Source organism: Syngnathus acus, chromosome 23 (genome assembly GCF_901709675.1).
Source record: "Syngnathus acus chromosome 23, fSynAcu1.2, whole genome shotgun sequence".
Lineage (NCBI taxonomy): Eukaryota > Metazoa > Chordata > Actinopteri > Syngnathiformes > Syngnathidae > Syngnathus > Syngnathus acus.
Window position 1 is genome coordinate 1,303,747 of NC_051107.1, and position 18,473 is coordinate 1,322,219.

General features: G+C 41.7%; 1 protein-coding gene across 8 annotated transcripts in view; it reads right to left on the bottom strand.

Moving 5' to 3' along the window:
• Window positions 1–2,858: 2,858 nt before the first annotated feature.
• The window catches only part of pcloa (piccolo presynaptic cytomatrix protein a), a 31,106-nt gene continuing 15,491 nt past the window's right edge, over window positions 2,859–18,473 (bottom strand). For 2 of the 8 annotated variants that reach the window (XM_037242593.1, XM_037242599.1), the window contains 20 exons: window positions 15,993–18,054; window positions 14,933–14,980; window positions 14,377–14,459; window positions 14,210–14,285; window positions 13,358–13,483; window positions 10,751–10,859; window positions 10,604–10,668; window positions 10,358–10,545; window positions 10,233–10,283; window positions 9,994–10,124; window positions 9,645–9,671; window positions 9,130–9,223; window positions 8,732–8,803; window positions 8,419–8,656; window positions 6,599–6,766; window positions 6,112–6,253; window positions 5,960–6,015; window positions 5,749–5,883; window positions 5,184–5,329; window positions 2,859–5,120 (listed from right to left, as the gene is read on the bottom strand). In XM_037242593.1, the coding sequence (XP_037098488.1) occupies window positions 4,977–5,120; window positions 5,184–5,329; window positions 5,749–5,883; window positions 5,960–6,015; window positions 6,112–6,253; window positions 6,599–6,766; window positions 8,419–8,656; window positions 8,732–8,803; window positions 9,130–9,223; window positions 9,645–9,671; window positions 9,994–10,124; window positions 10,233–10,283; window positions 10,358–10,545; window positions 10,604–10,668; window positions 10,751–10,859; window positions 13,358–13,483; window positions 14,210–14,285; window positions 14,377–14,459; window positions 14,933–14,980; window positions 15,993–18,054 (4,161 nt within the window). In that variant the 3' untranslated portion in view covers window positions 2,859–4,976. Of the gene's footprint in view, window positions 5,121–5,183; window positions 5,330–5,748; window positions 5,884–5,959; window positions 6,016–6,111; window positions 6,254–6,598; window positions 7,722–8,418; window positions 8,657–8,731; window positions 8,804–9,129; window positions 9,224–9,644; window positions 9,672–9,993; window positions 10,125–10,232; window positions 10,284–10,357; window positions 10,546–10,603; window positions 10,669–10,750; window positions 10,860–13,357; window positions 13,484–14,209; window positions 14,286–14,376; window positions 14,460–14,932; window positions 14,981–15,992; window positions 18,055–18,473 lie in introns of those variants that run through there. The other 6 variants (XM_037242595.1, XM_037242594.1, XM_037242596.1 and 3 more) reach the window with 6 other exon arrangements.

Sequence of the window (18,473 nt, forward strand, 5' to 3'; positions counted from 1 at the left end):
TTTACTGCTCAAACCGTGTGACAAAGAACTAAGATTAAAATTTGGGAAAAATATACAGTGATCCCTCGCTACTTCGCGTTTCGTTTATCACGGCTTCACTACATCGCGGATTTTTTTTCCAAATTAAAAACACATTTAAAAGTCAAAATAAAACTTCTCTAAATGAGGAAACATATCTAACCTTTAGGACAATGTAGTATTGCTCCAAATGTTCGTTTACATCCCTTTAGAAGTCCGTTTTCGCGTGTTAGCACGATCGCGAATTAGCATCTTTCCGCTAACTCGTTAGCCTGCCCAGTACTTCTTGTTGGTGACCGCACTTCGCGGATTTCACTTATCGCGGGTGGTTTTTAGAACCAATTATCCGCGATAAACGAGGGATCACTGTATATATATTTTGAAAAAAAATGGTCTCCTTTCAAATGGACTGTGATTTAAATATCGTCAACGTAAAAAGTGATTTCCTTTATTTGAATTAGAAAAAAGTAACCACAACAGTCAACGTTTAATCTTTTTCTGCATCTGATTCACTCACGTTTTATGTTCAGATTCTGTCTGGTTTGACTCATCGCATGTGACACTCTCAGTGTTGACTTGATCGCTATCAGACGCGGACATTTTGGAGGTCATCTTGAAAAAAAATATTTTAAAAAGCCAGATTTCAGCTTCTGGTCTGTCGCGGTGTCGCCTCGTTGACATGTAAGCAATAGCGAGCTCGTGTGTGTGATATGACGTCTCGTCTCAGGACGGAGTTGGCCTCACTCGGCCCTCGCTTGGTCCTGCCTGCTGACTGATCGCATTACGGTGAGGCCGAGCCATGTTGTCAGGAGCAGAAAGTTCGGGTCGGCCGGCGGCATCCAGTGACAGGAAGCCGGCTCACGGGCGGAATCGGAGGCGATTGGACGTGAAGGCTTAGTGCCATCCTCAATGCTAGCTTGCGGATATTAAAACTATAAGCATCAGTTGGCGTCCATTTTGGATCCAATGCCCAAAAAAAAAAAAGACATGCCCGGTTGATTCTTGTCATTATGATCTTAAACACGAAAGAAAATCTTCAGTGTTTCCATCGTGTTTATCTGTTCTTCAAGCCACTGTTACATTTTCAAGTAGCATCTTTGAAGGCAATGGAGAACAAACATCTTTAGAAGTGCAGATCAGAAGAATCAATCAGAAAGAAAGAAGGTAGGATGAATGACAACATAGCAGACATCAAAGAAAAGACTGAACTGAAAGGTTTTTTGATCCAGTCGTGACTGTTGTGATTCCAGATCTCAATCTCAAAAATGACCTTCGAAGACTGGAATATGCTAATGTTTTGGAGTTCGGTCCCTAAAGTAAAGGTCATTTGATGGAATATCAATTGGTGGCTTGGATTCATGGCGGCAAAGCCCAACAGGTGTTGGTTGACACATAAAGCATTTTTCGAGGTCTCAAAGAAATGAACATACACATGAAGTACTTTCACCCTCTGCTGGTAGAACTCTAGAAGTGTGCTCTGGAGATACTGTTTGGTCCACGAGGGCAGTTCCTGGTGATGATCCAGAATCCTGCAAGGGAAAGCTCAACTTAAATGTCTCTATTCTGTCTTTTTTAGTTTGCTTCTTCTTACTTCTATTTGAAAGAGCTTTCATGGGTCACAGATCAATCAGTAGTCCATGGTGAACCTATGTTGGGTTTCCACATTGAACCGGAAACCACTTGGCACCATCTTCTGGTCAAATCCTGTTACTTCATCTCTGTATAATTAAAAGAGCAGCTGTGGAACACTCACCTAATCTTTGAATTGGTGAGAAATCTTATCCTAACACTAAAGACTGCCTATAACCACCTGGAATATCTCTAACCCTGAATCCTTGGAAGAACCTCTAAGTTAGAGGACCAACATAACCTTACCTGTAAATCCCTGATAAAACTCAAATCTTACCCAAAGCCTCTGAAGAACTTAAATCACTAACTTGTGAAGTGGATTGTATCATCTTCTTATCCTACCTCCCAAAAAACTCTAAAACCCGCAGAACTCTGTAATCTACTTCTGATCATCAAAAACTACCTCTAAACTACTCCCCTGCCCTAACCTCTGACTATCTGGAGAACCTTAAACCCAAATCCTCTAGACAACTTGAAAACCTATTCTACAATCCACTAAAAACACAACCTCTAATTTTATGAAGGTCTTTAAAACATACCTCTAGTCCTCAGAAAAAAATGAAATCCTACCCCTATGACTCATAAGAACCATGAAAAAAGTCTAATCCTCTGTAGAGCACATAACCTACTTTCCATTCTTGAATAAATCTGTAACTCTACTCTTCAACTTCAAAATGTTTTTAATAATAATTTCTAATCCAATCCAACTACCTGGACCACCCGAACCAAATCCTCTCCAAAACCCATCTTGAAACACTACCCTAATTCTGTAAAGGGTCTCTCACACAGCCTGTGGTTCTCAGAAGATCTTCAAATCCTATCTCTCCTCAGAAAAACCTGTAATCCTGTACCTATGACTCTGAAAAACCTCTAACAAAGTCTATCCCTCTATCTTGAACCGTACTCTTAAACCTTACAAGAATTTACAACCCTAATCCCTCAATATCTGGAGAACCTAAAACCCTGCGCAAAAACTCTAAGGGAACTGCCTTAATTAAAAACTACCGCAATCCTCTGAAAAACTTAAAATCATACTCCTTTTCACCCATTCAAACTATCTCAAGAACCTAAAACCCAAATCCTACAAAGACCCTAAAACCTCAAACTTACCCGAAGAACAGTCATCTGTAGAACCAAAAACCCTTCAACACTATTGTTCTTAACGCCATCCCCCAGCATGACCCCGGCCCCAAAATAACAACGCAACAAGCCCTCATTTGTACTCATATTTAATATTTAGACATGGGGCGGGCGACAGCCATTTTTTTTACATCACAATTTGCATAATTCATCAATACCTCCTGTATACAATCACAAAACCATGACAGTATAGATAGATTTTTTTTTTCTCTGTTTACTTACAAGTGGAGGGGGGAAAGAATTGGATGATCATCTTTGTACAGTCAGCATATATTATCAATAAATACCCTCGCCCTCACCCATAACATTTTGTTCTAGATCCTTCTCTACATGTCACTTTCTCTTTTTTTAAATGTATTCATAATCATAATCTGGACACAAAAATAGTATGAGCCATCAACATGCAACATCCAGTGTGAACACAATGACGATTCTCCTGCGACTACTCGAGCTGTCCAAGTGTGTGTGCGTGCGTGTGTGTGTGCACTCTTAGTAAACACTTTACGGTACTGACCGAGAGAAAATCAAGTGACTGCACACACTGGTCTTTTTTTCCCCTCTTTTTTTGTTGTCCATTAAAAGACCTATTGCTCCCGAAGCCTGTATAACGTATTTACACGCTTAAAGGTTTGTGTGTGTGTTTGTGTTGATATTCCTAAAGACAGACCAAATGACATGCATTGAATTGAAATGAATTATAATTGCACACTTTCGGTGACCTTAAAATCAAGAAGTGTCTTTTTGGTCATTGCTGGAAATTAAGCGAGAAAATGCAGGGAGGCGTTTTTTTTTCATCAGATTTCTCTGTAAACGGGAAAAATTCTCTGAGTTTCAGGCCTTTGGAACTTAACTTTGTAGACAACCACTACAAATATGCGTATCGAAGAAGCACACCCAATATGTATTGTAAACATGAACCGTCACACGGGGAAGAAATTATTGTAAAATTTAAATAAATAAATATATAAATAAATAAATAAATGAATGTAATTTTTTGTCATCCTTTTGACCACTGTTGTTGAAAAATTGAGATATGGCACACAAAAAAATGGTCCTACGGGCAATAAGTAACAATTTCATGCCAGTAAATAAGAAATAAATGTTAGGATGAAATTTGGTATTTCAGTCATTCACAGTTGGGAAATCAATAGTTTCACTACATATAAATAATACCATTAAATGGCGACGAATATGTCAATAAAATAATAAATATAAATAAATAAATGTCATTAATATTAAAAATAAATATATACAAATTCATCTATCATCCATAACCTGAACCCCTTATCCTATACTATAAAATGATGATATAACATTAAATGGAAATAAATAACATATTTAAAAAAAGACAGAATAAATAAAAACAACGATAAAAATGTGTCACGCTTTCACATATTAAACTTTCTTTTCAGGACAACGGAGACGTGGTTGCCGTGGTTACTTGTCATGGTTGCATAGAAAACAAATTTCCTACTTACAAAAAAAAAAAAATCAACAAGAACAACATTTCCGGAACACTATGCGTAATATGTTAGCAGTGGCTCAAACCATTAAATCTCAACTTTTTTTTTCCCCCACGTTAAGTCGCTTTTACATTCGAGGAGGAAAAGACACACAACTGTAAATTGTCTGTGGGGGAACTTCACAATCGTCACAATCAATCAAGACTTGATTGTCTGTGATAAAAATCAATATATATGTGTATATATATATATATATATATATATATATATATATATATTGTATTCCATATATTTCATGCCAGCTAAGACATTTTATGTACAATAACAATATATGTGGCACCAGTTACTCCAATTTCATACAAAGCAATATTCTTAAATAAATAATGATAGAAGTCTGTTTGCTCAAGTGAAAGAAGGTCCCCGAAGTAGAATGCTAGGTAGTGCGTGTTGGATATATGACGTCCCGTTCTTGCGCACATGAAGAACCGATAAAAATTTTACGTTTCCTTCTAATAGAAAAATAAATCAGAGTCCTCATTGAGTCAAATGCTTTCAAAGGGAGTGAGTGAGCATCGACTGTACATGTGTGTCCCTGTATTTCATGTGTGGATTAAGGATGAGTGTTTTGTACCTGCTTGCTTGCGTGGTCCACTTCCTGCTCCTGTAAGTGGAATAAGTGAATTTACCCCCGCTCCCCCCCTTGGGTTATCAAATGGTACGTTCCACCTAGGAGTGGATCTGCGCGCTGCTGGCAAGCAGTTTGTGCCAGCTGACCACACGCTTGCGCAAGTCCACCTTGTCCAGCCACACGTAGGCCTCGCCGATCAGCGTCTTCTTCATGAACTTGCCGCCGTTGGATACTAAGAAAAGCTGGGAAGGAAAGCGGCTTCGTTCAAGCTTTTTGTTTTTAAAATGGCAGACGGCGCTGTTTACCTGCAGGGAGTGCCCGGCCGGGTTCATGCAGAAGCGGAAGGTCTCGTTGAAGGAGGGCTCGCGGTCGTGGCGGCACACGCGCGTCTTCTTCTTGATGATGCGCTTCTGTGTGGCGATGTTCACCACATACAGCTTCACGTAGAGGTCTGCACGGGGCGGGGCACAGTCAATATTTTGAATTTTCAGCTTTTTTTTTTTTTTAAATGGCAAAATTAAATGAAATTAAGGCACATTAAATAAATAAATGTACATTTTTAATTGGCTTCAATAAAATATGATAAATATTTATAATATTATTTCATATTTTATTGTTAAAAGCACCAGCGTTGTCTCCAGTAATAATAATTATCATAGTAATATTCATAAATACAAAAATAAATACATAAACAATAAAGGTTACTTTATTGACAATAATTGATTAAAACACCCACTAATGAAAGAAATTGTGAAATACAATATTTTATAAAGTAATTAACTTTACTGGCATTTGGATTAAATTTTGCGAATAATCTGATTTGCCACTTTGCTGGAATGCCGCAAAAGAAATTCACCACAAAAAATTTACCAGGCAGGTGATCTGCAGTCTTGAACTTGTAGGTGATATTGCGACACTGCAGAATCTCCAGGACCAGGTGGTCTCCCTCCGTCCTCACTTCTTTCTTCAGCGCAATCTTGATCTCACCCATCACCTGTGACTTACCTGCACCAAAAAAAACATTTAAAAAATTAAATTATTTATATAATGTATAAATAACTCAAGCAGAAATGAATCTTACCGTCAGAATCTCCCATGGAGGATTTTATCCCATCAGTGCCATTTGGAATTTTCCCACTGAACAGAGAAACATCAATGAATGAAAAATAAAATGTTTTTATTATAAATATGAATAACAAATCTTTTTTTTTTGAGTGAAGGCATGTGACTCACAATCGGGGCACCTGGAAGATAGCGCTATCCACCTCGTTCATCTCCGCGTCCTCGTCCAGCAAGCTGTAGGCGCTGCCGCTCAGGCCGCTGTCCAGCGAGGCCGCCGTCATGGGGGCATCGCCCGACCTGTAGCTGGCGCGAGCTACGGGACACAGTCATACCGTGAGCCAAATATCGTCCAAGAGGAGGACAGCAACACTGGACGGACAAACTGGTAATGAAAAGCACGCTAATGAAACATGGACGACAGACAACACGCGTTATGTAATGCACATGAGATCAATTAAGACATCATTAGTCTGGGTTATATTTGTTTGGCTAAGTTGCTGAGCAGTATCCATGGCGACGGCACACTGACTCACGAAAAAAAGTGTGCGTCTCGCTGCATGGATCTCAGCCCGCCGTCCTCTTTGGTTTCCCTGCGGGTTAGTAGCATCCTCTCACACCACAGGGAAGGGAGGGGAGGGTTGTTTTGTTTTTAGCTCACCTCGGGCAACGTAGGGCCTCTCCTCCGACACAGCTTTCCTGAGGGTCAGGTGACGACCTTCCGTTCTGCTCCCATCGGCCAGTGACGGCAAGGCGGGCAGGTAATCGGATTGGCCTCTCTGAATGGTGAGCACACCGACTACACTGTGTCTCTGGTGGCCTGGTAGGCCTGGAGGTGGTCATTTTGGATGTGGGGGAGGGAGGGGGCGTTGTTTGGGGGGGGGCAAGGGTGGTCCAACCAGAGGATACAATGTTTGAGGATCCAAGTTGAAGATGGGAAGAGGAGGAAGATGGAGATTTGAGAAAAGAGCTCTCTTCAAGTCCGCTTGTCTGTCAATCACATGCACATGGGTGTGCGGCTGCTGCAGAGGTGCATTGTGGGTCCCGGAGTTTTTTTCAAATGAATTTAAAAAAAAGAAAGGAGGGGGCTACATGCACAGCCTTCAGGAGGAGCCGCAGATATGTTTTTAGTTAAAAAACAAGACTCAGGAAGGGGAATTCTTCTGAAGTTCTCATTAAAGTTCAAATATATATCTTTATATACGTATATGTTTGTGTGTGTGTATATATATATATATATATATATATATATATATATATATATATATACATATATGATTAAAAAATTTAAGGGGTTTATGTCGCTACAATTGGTCAAGGTGTCTCTGTAAGTTCTGGCGTCCTCTAGTGGCGCGTTTCTGGAGGTGACAACTGTGAGGTGCCAAATCACAACTGAAGTGAACTTGGGGGAGGTTAAAAAATAAAATAAAAGATAAGAGTCAAACTGAAATAAAAAAGCCTGATGAGTGCGAGGCGGCCATGCTGCGGTGGCGTTTATTTGCGCCTTGGTTTACTTGGCTGGAGGCGTTGCGGCGGTTGTGGCGGTTGTTGCTGCTGCGTCGGCCTTGTGTCAGCCATTGTTGTTGTTGTTGCTATGGCAACGCCTTGGCCGCTCCCAGCACCGCCATCCTGATGGCGTTGTTGCCATGCGGCGCTTTTGGAGGAACGCGGGCGAGGTTGCGGCGCGTGTCCGCGGCTGGGGCTTTGGTTCTGGCCCTCAGACGGGGACGGCTTCGACCTGCCAGGGCTACTGTGACATTTCTCGAGAGGGGGCATCTGCGTGTCTAAAACAATGACATTCACCAAATTAACAAAAATAAAAAAAGTTGCCTAAACGGGCTATGGTGCGAGACCAATAAGACGGAATTTAGACTGACTTGTTTGCTGCCTAAACGGGCTGTGGTCCAGGGCCGTTTTGTAGAAACTGAGATCATTTAGAACTGTATTCATTATTCCAAGGACTAACTGACAGTTGTTTTAACATGAATATGTTATGTAAACTAACCAAATTTGAACTAAAAAAGATTTAGGAGCCCCGATTTGTTTGCTGCCTAAATGGGCAGCAACCCTGAAGGATTCAACGTTTGTTTTAAAAAGTCATTTTCAAAACAGGCAGCAACTTTGAAGGATTTAAATTTAGTATAAAAACCTTAATTGCTTCGTCCTAAAAGAAACTAAAAAAAACAAAAACAAATCGGAGACACAATACAGGGCCAACTTATCTGTCGCCTAACCGGGTTGTGGATCATTTTAAATTGATTTTCATTGATTGCATCGAGGAGGTTACCAAAACAGGTTGTCCGCTGCCAGACAATTTTGAAGTAAAAGCGGAACTAAAGCGAGGCCTCAGAGCTGAGTGACCATGGCAACCAAGAAGACAGACCATGGGAAAGCAAAAAAGCATGACGCTGAAGCTACGATGATGGGAGTGCAAACATCAAGCAGGAGGTGTGAGTTAGCGGGAACACGCGTTTCTCCTACCCTTTGCTGGATCGGGAAAGATGCCGTGACTTCGGCTCTTGATCACCGATGATTTGGGGGAGTCCTGCTCGTGAGCGGAGCCAGCGGTTTTAGGGGACGAATGCTGCGAGGTGGTTTTGGAAGAGCCGTGACGGCTCTGGTGGGAGCGGCGGTGGTGCTCCCCCTCCGTCTGCGCCTTCAGGGGGAGCCACCGAGGGACGTTGTCCAGCTGGCCCGTGTTGGACAGGTCGATGAGGACCTGGACATCCATTGTAGACTCAAGTGATGAAACTGAAAAGGAAAATAGGAAGCAACTGGAGGGATAATTACTTACCTCTCCAAGGAAATCATTGGAGGAACATTTGTCGTAATCCCACACGCTCACCTCCAGCGTCTTTTTCCGCAACTGAACACAAACAGTAAGAATTAGAAAACTGGCTAGCAAAAATTAAGCAGTTCTAAATTCTGATACCTCCTCAAGTTACAGTAGGATCAAAAAGATTGCGTTGTAATGCATTAAAGCAACCACTAGGTGGCACAATTAATGCAGAATTTATCCTTTTTAAAGCCTTGAAGTCTTGAGGTCATTTGGAACGGACAGCAAATTCAGGCCTGACTTGTTTTCTGCTAAACGGACATGTACGAGACTATAGACAATATTTAATGTTTGTTTAAGTGGTTTTGTTACGACTAGTAAATCTTGAAGCAAACATTAGGGAAGACATTTTCTACCTGCTCCAGGTGGATGTTCTTATAGATGACTGTCTGGTTCCACTCAGGGTTCAGGCTCTTGCCTGCATGTTTGGACCTCCTCTTGTTTTCAGCACTGGTGGGCGGGGAGGGACACACCATCCGTTTCATGACTTGCACATTAAAAAAAACAATAGCGCGACAAAACCCATGTGAAACTAGGGGCGGACGAGGGGTGAGAATGGACGAGATGCACATCATTAGGGAACTTGTACAAATGTGGCGTGCGTCAATGGCAGGGTTGGAAACGAGACGGCACCTTTCGATCCGGTCAGTTGCTAAAAGCTAATGCTAAAATACGATTACCAAAAAAATGTTAGCACGTTAGCGTGGAAAGATTTGTTGTTGTTTGTTGGAGTGGAGGGTTAGTTTGGTTAGGACAAGGGTGACCTATATTTGATCAGAATGAGCAGGACCACATTGTATTTATTTATTAATTTTTTACCTTCACCAAACTGACAACCAAGAAAACACAAATAGAATTGTCAATCACATACCTGGCGTTCTGGACAACCATGACCTGACTGAGAGGGGGGAGGGGGTCCAGCATGCATTAAATATAGAGAACATACAAAAAAAAAATCAATAGTCAGAGGGAGTGATTGTGTGACGTGTGGGGGTTGGGGTCTAGTTTCAGTGTCAAGAGGGAAGTGGGGGCATGGCACACTGGCCATTTTATTAGGGACACCTGCACCAACGAGACCCAATACAACAGTGCAATAACAATGAAAATGGCGCTCGTATTGCAGCGTTATTGATTTTTTTAACACCTCGTCTGGTGGCCGAAATACAAAAGGATAATTTGCTTTATTCTACAAGCCTGGTTGAAAAGATATTTGGACTCACCCTCGTCCCGGCAAGAGGTACACCTTAACAAAGGGGTCCGAGTAGCCGTTGTTGTCGCGCGGCGCTAGGTTGCGCGCCTGCAAGACGTGCACGATCAGGTTGCCCAGCTGCATGTCGTAGTGGATTTGAAGCTGCGGACAGAAGAAGCATGATAGGTGTTTGTTTTTTGTTTGTTTTTTTATGGAAATGATGAGAATGAACTGTGAGAGTTTGCCTTCAAATAACTAGATGTGACTGACCTGTATGTCCCCAGTAATTGGGTGTGACGGGGTCTTGCTCCCATCCGTGGCCTGGAAGGGAAGAAAAGCTGCTAAGATATGCAGAAAGAAAGACAAAGAAAGCGTCGCCGGCTCGAGGCACTCGCCTTGGTACCGTGCCGTTTCTTGCCGACCGACGGTGAGCCCGGCTGGGCGGGGCTGGAGGTGGCCGAGGCGGTCGCCGTAAGGCTGGTGGAGGAGGCGGTGGAGGACGGGGCCTGCTGCTGGGATACCTTCTGCAGCTCGGCCGCCAGCTGTTTTGGGTCCACGCCTGGAGATCTGGGCGGCCTGTCACCTAGAAGAATCAAATAGTCATACATCTAATTTTGACCGCATGGCCGACAACAACTTACTTTTGCTTGGCTCCTGGAAATCCAGGTGCTCGAAATCTTCGGATTCTGCCAACATGTTGAGATCTCTGACATGTAAAGAAGACCAACGCTAAGAACAGTAACAGAAGCAAGACAACAAAACGATTTAACATCAGAGGTTGTGCTTACAGTCGGACACACAATTCGGCCTCGCTGCACGAGTGGCCGACGAGCCCTTGCACCTCTTCGTAGGTTTTTCCCGTCAGCAGAGTGCCGTTCCATTCCAGGACTTGCATTCCTGTTGTAAAAGAAACCGATTTAGGGGGATTTTGGGATTATTTTATAATATCACCTCATTTTTATGGGAAGAACACACTGCAAAAACTCGTCTTAAAATAATCGTCAACTCAAGTATTTTCTTTGCAATATTTATTTTCTTTTTTATTTTATTTATATATTCTATGCGTCCCCAATAATCCAAACACGACGTTCTAATTAATATTGCGTGCATGGGATATCAATTAAGCGGTAAAATCCACTAGTTTTTATCCATCTTAGGCGGCGGCCATTTTGCCACTTGTTGTGGCCTGAAAATGACATCACAGTTGCTCAAACGTGACTCAGCTTGCGAATGTCACATGACCAAACAAAGCGAAGGGAGAAAAAAACAGGTGAGTAGTGACTGGTGGTTATTTAAACACTGTGGTGTCATTTTCAGTCGACAGCAAGTGACAAAATGGCCGCCCCCTGTGATAAATGGATTTTGCTGCTTAATTCATATTCCACATATGCAATGTTAACACTAGAGGGGGAGCACAGAACATATTTTTATAATGGGAATTTTTTCTCCTCTTGGCAGACAAATCACAAGCACATTTTGTCTTGATTTGAATTTTTTTTAATCATGGTGAGATTTGAATTTTAGCAGCAATCCAGCAGGACGTTGAACACAACCCAAACCCACAGCAACGAAAACACAACCAAGTGCAAAGACACTTCACACTATTGTTGCCGTCGCTCACACATCACAGCACGGGCAAAGCCAGGCTGTCAAGACTTACACGGCCTGAAGCAGCTCATCAACAGCGTCCTCTGCTTACGTCTCACTGCACGTATTGCACAAAAATTAGCAACCTTGTCACACAGCAAATACATTTTTGGTCAATTTGGCACCTCACGTTGCTCGTGGAGGCAGAGCACAAGTGTGTAAAGGTCTGAACGTTTCAGATTCAGATGTCAGGGACTTGTAATGATTAGTATTATCATTATTATCTGTTGAGCTAAAGCAGGGAAATGGGTTTCCTCCAAAATGCTGAGAACAACTACAATTCCCAGAGTGCATCAGCAGCAACAAATCAACTGCACTTCTGCCACTGATTGGGAGCACCTGAGGAGCAGGAGGGATTCTCATTTTAAGTAGCTTTAGAAAGAAGCTGGACAAAAAAAAAAAAAGAGAAGCACTTGGGAAAACTTGGATACACTCTACGATTTAGTACAAAGATGCCAATGGTTGGTGAAACATTTTATTTACCCTTAAGGTGTTTGGAATGTAATACATTTATGTTTGACTCCTGTGTTCGATTATGTGCTACAAATTATGTTAGAGCATTTAAACGCTGCTAAAATTGAAGTTCAACTAAGTCATTCAATTGTATTTTTGACTTAAGATTTTAATTTAATTTTCTTTAAGGTTTACAACCTCTTGAAAGATCAACCAATCAACAAGTGAAGCCAACCACTGAGAAACCAAAAGTTGGAAGGCAATAAAAAAAATCTGAGTTGCTCTTGTGTCCTTTGGGTGTGAGGAGGACTTGACATTATCATTAAGTGTGTTAAGGGCAGGGGTGAGCAAACTTGGGTTCCCAATGGCCAAATTAAAGGTTGGAAGCATCATTTGTTCATCGGTTTAAAAAGATTATTATTATTATTTTTTTTTTTACAATAGAAATAATGATTCATATTGTGTTTTTTTTTTTTTTTTTTTTTTTTTTTTTTTTAAATTAACTCGCACTGCCAGCCAAAGTGAAGTTTGACGTCTATTCTCGTCAATGGCAGCGAATTAATTAATCTATTAATAGTAAAGCAATAATTTAATCAAATGATTTAATTGAAAAACGGTTTAATATTTTTTATTTACAATACATAAAAACAAATTGAGATAAAGAATACAAAACAAAATTAAACTTTCTTTTCTAATGATAATTTAATGAACTGCTTTTAAGAGGAAATGAATATTTAAACAATAAATTTAATTCTGTTAATTTGCTGAATTAATATGAGATGAGATTTTTTGTTTTCAGTATGTACAAATCAAGAAATAAGTACATTTATTCATAGCAAACACACAACGTTTGGAAGTTTTGGTCGTGACACCGCAAAGGGCGAGATCATCTTGCAAGACGGTCACTGAGCATCATTTTTTTTCTAACGATAATTTAATGAACTGCTTTTAAGAGGAAATGAATACATTTAAACAATAAAATTTAATTCTGTTAATTTGATGAATTAATATGAGATGAGATTTTTTGTTTTCAGTATGTACAAATCAAGAAATCAATACATTTATTCACAGCAAACACACAAAATTTGGAAGTTTTGGTCAAGTGACTTTTCTGTCACAGCAAAGGGTGAGATCATCTTGCAAGATGTTCGCTGAGCATCTTTTTATGTTTGGGCCTTCCTCATGTAAATGTTCAGTAGGCCGGATTAAAGATTCGATAGTATTTGTCCCAGAGGTCATATTTTCCCCACCTCTGGATTATTTAGGCTGAGAATGTTGGGATGCAAAGCGCTCACCTTCCAGGATCTTCCCCGTTTGTTCCGCGGCTCCACCAGGTAGAATTTTAGCAACATAGGCGCCGATCTCTCCGTTACCACCAGGCACCTCTTTTCCACCGACAACACGGATACCAAGTCCGTTCCCTGGCAAACACAAAAGATATCACAAAACCTCTCTTAAATGATCCATGTGTTAATTACATAATGCTGAGTGTGCAGCCCTGTGCCATTTGGAGAACGGCAATGGCTGCCGGGCGTGGAGGCGATCCAAACGGAAAGCGACGCCAAGAAACTGAATGTCTGCTTCACGTTTTAAGCGAACTGACAAAGGATAATCACGGGCGAAAATGCTTGCCAGTTTGTTTCAAAGATGGGAGTCCAAAAAAGCCATGTGGTGCATTTGTCAAACTGATCCCAACCTGGTTCCGGTTTGAGGATCATTCAGACTGCAAAACAAAACGGGCCAAGATATTAACTTAGCCCACGGCTCCCTTGGGTAGCATTTGAAATTAATATACTGTAATTTTAAGAGCCAGCAACCCTCGCCATATTGAAAATGGTTTAATAATCACCAATTAGTTTTTCCTATTCTTGCTAATTAACTTACGTGGGTAAGAATGTTTACCTAATAAAAGTTTTATTGTATCTTTTGGTTAATTGATATTAATTTTATATCAATTTATTGTGATTTTAAAAAAGATATCATACAGTTAAAATGTGTAAAACTGAATTAGATTTGTCGAGGTGTTTTATTCTGCCACTAGATAGCAATCCTGTTTCATGTTGGACAGTACATTTTTCTTTTTCAAATTAAAAGCAAATTGCACCGTGAAGCAATTTGTGGACTTTCATTAAGTCGAACTATTTTACCTGACACACTGCGGTCTTTCGGATCTCTCTTCAGCTTGACCCTGAGGTGAGGGAAGGGGTAGTACGGACCTTTACCCTGTGGCCCACACATAAATAAAATCAGTTATACAGATTCAAAGGTACAACTGGCTGTTTTTTTTTTTTTTTTTTTTTTCAGGGGGTGTCACCTGTCTCTTGTCATGTCCGTTTTCCGGCCGTCCATCTCTGGGTTTGTCGAACCAGTCGGTCTCCTCCCGTCTTAGGTGGTAAGCTTCAGCGACAAAAAAATAAAGGTACTCTAAGAACATCACACCAGTAAGGATTTCTTCAAATAAATGCATGCTATTTATGGGAAGGTAACATCAGCTTGTGAATGGCAATACAAGAGGCCGGCGTCCATGTTGAATTATTCATGTTTTATGTTAAAAAGGGTGAAAAGCGATGAAGGGTGTTTTTTTTTTTTTTTCTCTCCTACTGTTATTACAAAATGGAGTAGAGGAATGAAGTTTGACAGCGACAGTATGGTTATTTAGGAGAATGCAGTGTTTTTTAAACCTCCATGACTGTAAATGTTGGGTTTGTATCATTAATTTTTTTTCTTTCCGTTTTAAATAAAAATATATGCATGTGCTAAGAAATACATTTTAAATCTTCCCAACATTTAATCATCAAATGTGAATGATTGTGCAGTTGTCGTGTGGGTTAGTTAATGTTATGCTTATATGTCGTGAACTAATACTCTACCATTGGCTGAATGGTCTCGGTTCAAAGGCATCAGGGAATCACTTAGGGCTGCAATCAAGGCAAACGAGTTTACACGGCAAAATGGCGGAATCCATAGCAAACGTCCTTATGATGAAGTCAAGAAGACTCAAACCTGAGAGCATTAGTGTTTTTAAGCTAACACACATAGTCTGCTTTGAGCTAAGCAGACTTTCAAAAGAATATTCTTAATGTAGAAGACATACAAAAAAATACATGTTTTAGTATTTCCCCCAATACATTTTTACCAATTTAAACCTACTAAAAATAAAACTTGTCAAATAAAATAAAAATAATTAAAAACACTATAGAGGCTGATAAAACTTCAAAAAGTACACAAAGCAGAAAAATATGCATGCAAGTATTGACAATGATACATGCAGAAATTAAAGTTTTATATTTATTAGTGCTTCAAAGAGACATGCATTTCAAACACGCACACAAAATCCAGCACATTTATCTAACAACTCTAATGCTTCTATTTATTTTTCTCTCAAAAGTGTTACCTGCTAGGTGGACTGTTTTATAAAGTCTATGTTGACTAAATTCTATCAACGGCTTTGTATTCAAACTCCAAGAATGTAAATTAAACCAATAGTGACGCATTTCTAAGATGGAGGAGGCACTTGCCAGTTCACTGAAGGGTAACGAAATGCTGCGGGATTAACTCAGAGGGACGATGAAAATATTCCTACACTGTCCAACATTTTATTTCAAAGTGTCAAAAAGACAAAAATGAGTATACATCTACAAAATGTCCATTAGTTCGTTCCCTATTTGAGGAGAACACCGCCCACACAGTCACACAAAGTTATGCCAACACATTACATAATATCGGAAGCACAGACAGAAGCACGGGCATGCAGAAGGCCGCATGCCTTCGATGACAGAGAACAAGATGTGCGACATTTTGATAAGAGTGACACCACAAAGAAGAAGCAACAAATACATGCAGATCTTCACGAGACCTCCACATAGTGGCAGCCAAGGCATGCGAGAGGAAATCAGACAGGAACAGAAAAACAATGGTTCTGTTTTTTACCTTCGCTATCTGACATGGTACCCTGAAGGTCATCCATCAGGACATAAGTCCTACCCCTGCTCGGTTCCTCCCTGATGTGTTGCTGCTGCGAGTCCTGCAAGGAAAGGCAGGAACCAAACTGGTCCCGGGAGTCGGCTGAGATGGGCGGCAGAGGTCCTGCCGAGGCGCGGGCCATGCCCATCGGCTCCCCGACGGGGCTCAACGGACTTTCTTCCTCGGAGTTCTGAGCCACGATGGGGATTCTGCCACGGCCACTTTGCACAAGGGGGAGGCTGGTGGGTTTAGTACGACCAGAGGGGGTTTGGAAGCTGTCCGTAGAGGCTTCGCCGTCCCCTTTGAGTCTCAACGAGGAGCTAGAAGGGTCTCTTTTGATGGACAGGTCTAAACCATAGCAAGATGTAGGCCTGGATGACGGTCTTGAGCGACTGCCACTCGGGTAAGCAGAGTCCAGTCCCAAACTCTGGCCCAGGTTTAGCGAACCAGCCAAGTTGGCCCCCAAGGTGGACCCCAAGTATTTTTGCTGCTCTGCAATATTCTTACGGAGACCAAAGGTAATCTCATCCTGCATGAGTCGACTGGATCTTGGGGATCCACCTGTAGACCCCAGGTAGCTCGTATAGTCCACATCCAAACCTCTGCTTTCTGTAATTGAGGAATACTTGGAGGAGATTTTAGGTTCAAGTAATGGAGTCTTGTGTTTTTGATAAAGCACTGATGCTGGGAGTTGTTTTGCTGCCTGCTTCTCCAGAGTCAGCCGACTCATGCTGTACTTGTCTGTCTTTGGATAGTGCCTTTGGGAATAACTGGAGATGCTGGAGTTCGGGGTATAGTAGTGCTGAGAGAGGCCTGTCAGAGGGTCTAAGCTTTCCGTCCCACCGGTGCTTCTCCTGAACTCCTGCTTGAGCTGCTGCTTCAAGAGCTTCAGTTCGTAAGGTTCTTCCATTGGATCTTCTTCATCGGGAGTTTTACCGTAAGTATGCAGTCTGGAGGTGGATCCAAGATAGTCAGTTGATCCTAGATCAGCAGCGCTGCGTTGGAGAAGCTTTTCGGCTTTGGCCAGCTCTCTTTCGGCAAGACTGTAAGAGGACGACATTCCAGAGGAGCTCTTAGCGAGTTCGGCCGCATCTTCCAAGAGCAGGTAACTCCGAGGTGTGTGGTGATCGATATCCGAGTAGTAGGGATCGGCGACGGCGGACATGGGACTACCTGCCATACTTCCCACATCCAAAGCTCTGAGATCAAGGTGGTTGCCATATTTGTCATATTTGACGCCGAGGTAGGGCGACGATGTGGGATCAGGTTGGCGATTAATGACATCATACTTGGTGGCATCTAGTTCGGAGAGAAGAGCGGCTTGCCTGGCAGCTTTCTGCTGCAACAGGAGCATCTGCTGGTAACTTTGCTGTTGGGAGCTGGTGAGCGAGGGCACAGACGAGTACAAAGAATGTGACTGGTAAGACTGGGGGGTCTGATAGAGGGACTGCTGGTATTGACTTTGAGGGTACTGGTACTGCGAGTATTTTCCATATTCATGTTTGGTTTGAGGTGGGACGAAGTCATCCAATTCTGACTGAGGAGCTGTCCTGGGACGTTCCAGACCGTGGCTTTCAATTTCCTCGTCCTCACCGTCACCATGGTCGCCTCTGGTCTCTCGGATATTGCTAACCTCACTGTCTGACATATAATCTCTGTCTTCAGCCACTCCCTGCAAATACGCTCGTTCTCTCTTCTCCCGCTCTTTCAGAAGGGCGCCTTTCCTCCGATTAATCCCCATCTCCAAGTACCTCAGCTTGGCGTCAATTTCCTTCTCCTCTTCGTCAAGCTCCGCCTGCCTTTTGCGCAGTTTGGATGACTCCCGTTCCACCAAATCGAGCTCGCGATCTATGTCTTGAAGGATTTTGGCACGCGCCATGTTTGAATTACGGCACATTCTCCGCCGAGCAGAACCGGTGCTATAGGCTGTCTGGCCACTGGTGGAGGACTCCTCTTCTGATGGGGGATTTGGCAGAGTCCTCTTGACCTTCTTTTGAGTGCCAGTAGGTGTTCCACCAGAGCCCTTCCCCTGCAAAACAAAAAAGCAGGCACAACGATCTTACATCACATTAATGCAAGATGTTGGAGGTGAAGATATTCGTTTGATGGCGTGGGAAGATAGCAGAAGTTTGGGGGCATTCCAGATTAAAATACAAGGAGACCACCGTGGCACGTAATCACTGTAAAACGGACTTTGCTCTCTGACAAAGATCCCCAATGCCTAAAACACGTTAAAAATTAACGGATCAAGTTAATGTACATTGCACAATGTCAATTTAATAAATAGGAACTGTTAATTTGTATAATAAAGAAACAAATCGGTCATTTGTTATTAAGTCACTTATTTTTTTAGTCATAATTGCTCTGAAATCAAGCAAAAATATTTTTCGTCTATAAATTTGATTATTCTATAGACTTTTCAGTAGAATACTAAATATAGTAGAATAC